The sequence below is a fragment of the Columba livia genome, chromosome 4 (assembly GCF_036013475.1).
Source record: "Columba livia isolate bColLiv1 breed racing homer chromosome 4, bColLiv1.pat.W.v2, whole genome shotgun sequence".
NCBI lineage: Eukaryota > Metazoa > Chordata > Aves > Columbiformes > Columbidae > Columba > Columba livia.
In genome coordinates this window covers 42,498,466-42,506,467 of record NC_088605.1, presented here as the reverse complement: position 1 = coordinate 42,506,467, position 8,002 = coordinate 42,498,466, and the positions used below count along the sequence as shown (strand labels likewise).

General features: G+C 42.8%; 1 protein-coding gene across 1 annotated transcript; it reads right to left on the bottom strand.

Annotated features, from left to right (window-relative positions):
* Nucleotides 1-1,834: 1,834 nt before the first annotated feature.
* On the bottom strand, nucleotides 1,835-7,191 carry NPY1R (neuropeptide Y receptor Y1). Its single transcript, XM_065061427.1, has 3 exons — nucleotides 6,799-7,191; nucleotides 3,413-4,256; nucleotides 1,835-3,294 (listed from the first exon to the last, which is right to left on the bottom strand). Exons 2-3 carry the CDS (start codon nucleotides 4,109-4,111, stop codon nucleotides 2,836-2,838), a joined length of 1,158 nt encoding a protein of 385 aa, XP_064917499.1. The 5' UTR covers nucleotides 4,112-4,256; nucleotides 6,799-7,191; the 3' UTR covers nucleotides 1,835-2,835.
* Nucleotides 7,192-8,002: the final 811 nt, after the last annotated feature.

The window sequence follows — 8,002 nt, the reverse complement described above, 5'->3', positions numbered from 1 at the left end:
CCCTGCAGATGTCAGGTCAGCACCTCGGAGAGACTACTTTTGTCCTTGTCCTCATCACAAATTCTTCAGAAGAGCAATGATTTTGCTTCTGAAATTCTCCAGATGCATTTTGTTGCTGAAGACTCTTTATACTGTGCTCGTTTCCACCATCGTTCCAGGCAGCATCCCCTGTGCTACTGGCATGATGATGTGCCAGCCCATGCCCTTAGCAGAAGCTCAGAAAGGCTTCTTGCAGGCAAGTGAGGAAACATAGAACAGAAGCCCAATCCTAGGACAGCAGTGCAGTGGAAAAACGCCTCCTGAGCTTAACACATATAAGCCGAAGGAATGCTCCTTCTCAAATTCACCTTGTTTATCAGGCATTGGTAGGCAAAAAAAAAAGAAAAAAAACCCCAATGCATATTCTCAGGAGACAGGATGAGATGGCATCAGATGGGCTCTATATTTTGAGACCATACCTTGAGAAGGAGAAAGGCTGACACAGGAGGAATTACGTTGCCATCCCACTGAAGACCTCTGAATCTTAGAACACACCAGTTTTAGGTCTCTGTGCATCAGCAGGTTCCCTTGAAGTTGCTCCAACTCCTACTCTGTATAAATACCTAATTCAGCCTGATCAAAAATTTCCAGCAAACTAACTGGTAACTTTCTCAAATAACTCCATTTTCTTCTTCTACTGGAAGAAAGTGGTTTGGTTTTTTTTTTTCAAAAATGGGAAAAAACATAAAATTCACTGTCATGTTTTTTTTTTCTACTGGGAAAAACCCACTGTGACATTCTTAATAGAAGAACATGGCTGGGTTTCTACATTGTATCTTTTTGTGAAATTACACACTCCTTAGCATATGAAAATTATTGTAAAGTGACAGGGGAGTAATTTCAGGAGCCTCTTGTCAAATTACTAGCAACACGCTCCATAGAGAGCCACAAAGAAAAGTGAAATCTCATAAAATACAAAAGGGCAAAGCTCTGAAAGAAAGCTCTGTCTTATAATTCATTTTCTACATTCCCTCTCTGTTTTCAACCACAGAAACCTCCTTTTTAATTAAATTATCTGCCAGTAGAGAAATAAATGGAATTGTAATGCACAAGAACACATTGCTACTTTAATATTCTACATTATTTAGAAGACAGCACAAGGCACATTTTTTGACTTTTAAATACTGGCAAACCAAATAATTTTCATTTCTTAGGCATTTATCCATGTGAAATTTAGAACGTATTAAATTCATCATCACATCCTGATACCTTTTTGCTCAGAAAGATATCAGGTCAGATTTCCATTTATGCTACATTTACATTTATATCCATTTTAAAGACCCTCTTCTCTGCCAGAATGGTTTAAAGTGACCTTGCTAAAAGAAAGTAGGGTCCATACTGTATTTTTTAAAAGCTGATTATTCAAAAAGGCATTGATTGTACAGCAAAGTACACTGTATGACACACAACCTCAGCTGGCTGATATTGTTGTAGTTTCATTTACAGCAGTTAAGTTATACGGGTTTACCTCAGCTGGGGATCTAGTCATGTATATTTTGTGTAATTAGAGGATATATATTTTAAGCAATAACACACAGAGCTCTATTATGTATATTTGGCAAATATTTCTGCACTTCAACCAACTGTGGAAACTGTGAGTTCAAAAGCTAAAACATACGAATTACACCCAAACTATATCCAAATCCTCTTTTTAAATTTTGCAGATCTTGATTAAACCATCCATTGTCTTGGAGATAATCCATGTTTATACCACTGCATCTGAACACAGAATATTATGAGGCTATACATAATTTTTATAGATCAGCACTAATTATTATGAAAAGACTCGAGTAGCTAAAGCTTATTTTTTTAATACCAGACCTGATTTTCATTTTCATCTGTACAGTCAACAGTCTCATCTTCCTTTAGGTTCTGAACATAGGTCTCAAGGAGAAATTAGATGATTCATGGGCTTGGGACAGACAGTACAGTTCATCCCAGCAACACTAACTCTTGTCAGTGCTGTCAAATGAAAATGGGGTCTGGGCTTTTTAAATTAAAAAGCCTGTATTATTAAAATTGGCTAAAATCAGTTGGGACTGAAAGCCCATTTGTGCTTTCATTTGTTGTGGTGGAACATCAGAGTTATCCCATTGTGCTCTGTGGAATTACTGTAGGGTTTTATTCTCATAAATGAAAACAGAATTTCTCTCTTAATCCTGTCTTTGAACCTAAGCAATTACAGCCTGAATTGCCTCTATGAATGAGACAAATGCATGTCCCCATTTAACATATTCTACAGGTTTCACAGTATCATTTTCTTCATGCCTACACTGATTTTACAGGATTTTAACATGGATCAAAACACAGATTTAAAAAAAAAAAAAAAAAAAGAAAAAGAACTCTTCAAGGTCCTAATTTTATGCTGGGATGAGTGTCCTCTGTACTGACAGCCTCCCTGCAGTTCATATTGTTTCTAATTATATTAGAAGGACACTCCTGAAAACTACTTATTTGAAAAAAAAAAAAAAAAAATCAATACATAAATCTTTGTGCTAAAGCACACATCACTATACAAAGAAAAGAGAACAAAAGACACCTGATGAAAACATAGGCAGTAGCAGGTCCAACTATGCCTTATAATAAGATTCAGTTGTAACTGCTATGAACATTAAAGCAGTAACAGGGGCAAAAATGCACAACGTTTAATTTCAGAGTGACAACAATCAAAGTTCCTTGGAAAAAGAAGAAAAACATTACCCATTTTGTACTTGTTATGTAATTGTGCTTGTCCTTGGACACATTTCACCTGCGATCACACTTCCAGCAGTTTGGTACGGAATTTTTATTACTTCTTTATATTTTGTCATCATCATCACTATTTATTTTTTTAAATGCCACTGGGCTTGCCTGCTTTAAAGAGGTTTTTGAAACATCTGTGTGCATGGTGGACATGGCTATTGTCTCATAATCCTCCTCGCGGGAGCGGAAATGACAAAAATGAAATAAAAACTGCAGGTCCCTTTGGAAGTTCTTATTGAGAAACCCATAGAAAATTGGGTTCACACAGGTAGAGATCATGGCAGTGAGGTGGCAAATCAGGAACAACAAGTTGTGGCTGCAAGTAGCAACAGGCAGAATTTCATGATTCCAATCAAACACAATATTGAAGATGGTGAGAGGCAGCCAGCAAACTGCAAATGCAACCACTATTGAGATCAGCATGATGTTGATCCTTTTGGTTTCAGACGATCTGTATTTATTGTCTCTCATCTTGTCCATCATGTTGTTCCTTTTTTTCAATCGTATGTATATCTGCAGGAAATTCAACAAAGAGAAACATGGGATCATTTAACCTACAAGCATCATCTTTGCAAGAATAATCAAACACCAGACAGAAAGAAGTACATACCACAAGGGGATTCTCTCTTACCTTTAAGTAGCAAATAAATATAAAACAAAGTGGTCCAAAGTACTGAATCACCAAAAGCGTCGTGGTATAAGAAAGCCTGGCAGTGTCCAAGGGGAACAGGTCCAAGCACACGTATTTGTCCTTATATTCATCAAACGTTATGTTTCTGAAGGGTTCATCCGTTAACACGTGGTAGATCAGGAAAGGCAAAGAGGAAGCTGTGGCTAAAATCCATATGGCAGCAATCCCCATGTAGGCATGTCTGTTGTTCGGCCTCCAGCCACGGGGATTGATGATGAGCTGATGGCGTTCGACAGCAATGAGGACTAAAGAAAAGACTGAGACTGTGATTGAGGCACATTGCACAAAAGGATTCAGTTTGCACATGGCCTCCCCAAAAATCCAGTGGTCCATCAAAGTATACACAAAGGTAAAGGGAAGACACATAATGGTCACTAGAAGATCAGAAAAGGACAGGTTGACAATGAGGATGTTAGTAACATTGCGCATCTCCTTTTGTTTTAAAATAATGACAATCAAGGCCAGATTCCCTGAGACTCCCAGAATTATCACAGTTCCATAAGCCAAGGCCAAAGTGAAGACCATGGCCAAAGGCACGTGGCAATCCTCGTCCTCAAACTGCAACATCTGCGAGTTCTTCTCCGAAAAATTCAGGTGACCGGAAACATTTCCTAGGGGGGTGAGAACCGAAGTATTCATGTTGTTTCCAACTCGCCGTACGACGTTCGCAGCCGCCGCCGCCGCTTTCTTCCAAGCCGCTCCCGGAGTTGCAAACGCGCCCGTCAGCCCGTCAGGAGACCCTCGGCCGAGCCCGCTCCTCGGTGTCGCATCTCCCTCGCACCGCCTGTGGAGAAGGGAAGGCGCAGGGCCCGTCACCCCCGGGCAGCTCGCCCGCCCCGGCACCCTCACGCCCGCGCCCCTGCGCGGAGCCGCAGCGCGACCGGGTCCCGCGGGGGTGCGGAGCCGGTCCGGCCTCGCCCGGCCGCGGCGGGCCTGGGTCACCAGCCCAGCGCCCGGGGATACCCCCCCTCCGCCCCGAGAACGGCGGGAGTGGGTCCGGAGCGAGGCGGGAGCGGGAGCTGCAGTCCGGGGGAGAAAGCGCAGAAAGCAGGATGGAAATGCAGGTGTGCAAGCCGGGGACGTGACCCCCGCCCGGCCCTTTCCCCCGGCACAAGTGACACAAAATAACGAGCTAAGAAGCAGTTTCAATCTTCCACCAGCGTAGGCTTTACTTGGTGTTTTACATCCCCTTTTTGCAAGTTTAATCTGCAAAAATCTGCTTTCTCAAGCTGCTCAAATTGTAATTATCTCCAGCCATAGCATAAGAGGGGAAAAACTCCATCTGACTAATGTGAGAAGCAGAAAAATTACTCAAAAAAATCACTGCATTATTTTAAACCTAATACATTCACTTGATGTTGAGGGGATGAGTGCCCACAGCAGCACTGGCACTGAGTCAAAGGCAAATCAGGAACTCTGAGCACCCTAATCTCAGCTAGCAGGGCTGTGCAGCAAAGAAGGAACAAAACACGATGAGAGACAAAAAACAGCAAAAATAAAACACTGCAGAAAATTTCTTTCCCTAAGCAACACAAACAGGCATGCCTAAATAACCACGCCATTGCAAGGCCTTGGATTTTAAAATCAAAGTTCCAACTCACTAGTAGTGGCAGCCACACTGAATCTGGAACTTTCCCTCTGCCCACTCTTCCATGAGCTAAATTTATTGCACACTTAACCTTACATTATGGTAATGGCAGTAATGGCACTTAAAATTCACACAAGTGGGTTGCAAACCTGGCTCCATATGGCACTTATCACAAAAGCTGTAAAAACATTGCCCACTAAAATGTACTTCATTAAAAGTTACCTTTAACGGGCTTTTGGTCTTAAATTATATTCTATGTAAATCTCAGGTCCATCTAAGTCTCCGGAGCAGAATCATCTGTGTTACTGGTGGCAGACACCTTTTTAACCACCCACGTGCTGGGGCCAGAGCTGGGGCAGCTCCTCACTGGGGCAGAGTCAATGTGCAAGGGCTGGGCTTGCAGCTCGTATTCCTCCTGAGAGTCAGCCAAAGGATGACTATACCAATGCCACAGCTTCTCACTGGCCTCAGGAGCTCACCTCAGCTGGCTTTGCGGGCTCTTTATAACCACCACATGGCTACATGAAACTACCACAGGAGATGTAGCTTGCCTCTGAGTGATATTTTACTGTCAAAGTTAGCATAGTTTATTTCAGACAAAAGGCATCTCTGCCTGAGGTTTGGCTACTCTGATTTTCAAGCTAGCTAGCCATGGATCTGAGCATTATCTCTCAGACCTGTTGCTTCTGCTAACTAAATCTATGAGGTCTCCCTAGTCCACAAAGTCTGGTTTAGGGTCTAATAAAGAACCACCCACACCCTAGGGTCTCTTGAAGCATTTCTTCAGCCAGAGCCAGAAGTAGGTGCTTTACCCAAATGGCAAGCATGCAGGTGATGTGGAGAACCAGAACTCCTCAATTCCAGCAGTATGACTTTAGTTCAGCCCAAAAATAAATGTCTGAGTTTAATCATAATCTCAACTGTCACTCATACAGCACAAGGTGAGCAGTCCAGCCCTGAAACTTGATGGGACGATGGCAGGAGCAGAGTTGGCGAGAGGTTATGTTCTGCAAGGAGACAACTGGGCAGGTTTTCTCACCAGCTGGGACCAAACTGCACTCAGCAATGAGGTGGCCTAGATTTCAGGCTCTCGGGTTTTGTCTTAGCTAAGCTTTGTTCTTGCTTATTTATTAAATATCAAACTCAAAACCAGAAAATGCGACTGCTCCTCCTTCACTCCCCTCTCCCCATAGCAGAAATGCAACCTTGGAGCCAGCTCAGAAACACAGCACTGCTGGCAAGTAACGAGAAGTCCTTCCTCCCTGCCCACCTCTCCAAAGTGGACCAGACATCAGGAAGGGGTGAAGTTGCATCTCCTCGACAGCTGCACTGTTCCCTGTCTCCTACCCAACCAACTACCAAGCCAGGAGGGAGATTTGTCCCCATTTTGGGTACTAATGTGAGGTGGGGAAAACTCACAACTCTGCAGATGCCTCCAGGTGATTGCACAGTCTCCCCTACCACACATGCCCTTCTGACTCTCCAGGAGGATTTTGGTTAAAAGTTTAGCACCAACAGACAGAAAGGGCGAAATAACATGCTGTGAGGTGACTGGAAATGCATTGTAAAACTATTGGAGGTCTTCAAAAGGAAGCACAAAATGCTGTCAGCCCAAGCTTATGGTTCACCCAGACACCTGCAAGTCCTCTCTGAGATTTTGTCACCTGCACGTAAACACCAACCTAACTAGCACACAACCACCCACAGCCATGGGAAAGCAACCGCAGGGGAAACTCACCTTGCAACTGCTCTGCCTGTCTTTGATGTGCTCAGAGGCTGGCTCAGGAGGCTGGACGGAGAAGTAGGGAAAGGAGAAGGATCCTCTGGTATTCCTCCAGCTGAGATCCGAAAGATTGGTGAGGAAGGCTGGAGACTCCCCCTTAAAGCCGAACTCCACCTTATCCCAGTATCACATGATGGTGCTCTGCTGAGCAGATCCTGAAAATCTCACTGCAAGCACATCACTTTTAAATTACACATCTGGGGGTGGGTTGCCTAGTAATTCCGAAACAAATGCAATTAAATATTGAAACAAAAAAGGAGGGGAGAGAGCGAAGGGAAAAGCTCAGGAAGGGAGACAGTTTGAAGTCCTTGTCTGGCTGTTTCAGCATTTTGTCTGCAAGGTATTGCCATCTTGTGGCCAAGCTAAAGATGGAAATAGAAACTTTGGAAAGCGATCGAGGAGGCGATTTTAAGTATAAGGAGCAAGTTACGGAGTTCAAGTTCGGCTTTCTAAACCAGTATAACAGTTTGTTGTTTGTATTTATCATGAAGACTGATGACTGGATTAATAAGAAATATCAAATTCCTTTTCTTGGCTTTCTGCCCGCTCGCCCCCAACTAGAAGCAATAAGAAACTATTCTTAAAGTAAGTCAATGAAGTATCAAACCTCAAGAAAATACAGCTATCACTTTGGCCCTTGTAGGTGTTTTTCTGATTCATCCCAGCCAAGTGGCTTGCCATCCTATGTGGCCCGTGAAAAAAGAAAGGCATTTCTGCAGGTTCATACACAGCATCAGGATATTCCAGGGTGTTGGAAGGAAAAAGCACCCCTGAAAACAAAGAACAAATCTCCATTGTGAGATGCAAAGCTGGAAAGGAAAAGCTTTTGCCTTGTCTAGCCATTCTGCTTTTCTTGAAAACTCCAGTTTCCATCAACCAGACTTTATTTTTTTTATTTTTTTTTTTTTTTTTTTAATGCAGCTGGCATAACTCTTCAAACTACTACTGGCTATAGGAAGATAGTTTACTGTTTGCTGAACAAATTCACAAAAAGCAAAATGGAAAATTTTACTTTCCATTTGCTCTCTTCATGATCCTGAAATACTTTGCTCTCTCACTCATAAAAAACACTGCTGCAGAACATCTGCTTCAATGGGCATAAAATCAGTAAGTTTGGAGGTCCAAGAGACATTACCCACATAAACTTAAGCAGCACTTT

Coding starts and splice junctions, on each gene's coding strand:
- NPY1R (XM_065061427.1), bottom strand. CDS start 4,111: ATGAATACTTCGGTTCTCACCCCCCTAGGAAATGTTTCCGGTCACCTG. Junction 3,295..3,412: donor TATTTATTTGCTACTTAAAG/GTAAGAGAGAAT, acceptor AATTTCCTGCAG/ATATACATACGATTGAAAAA.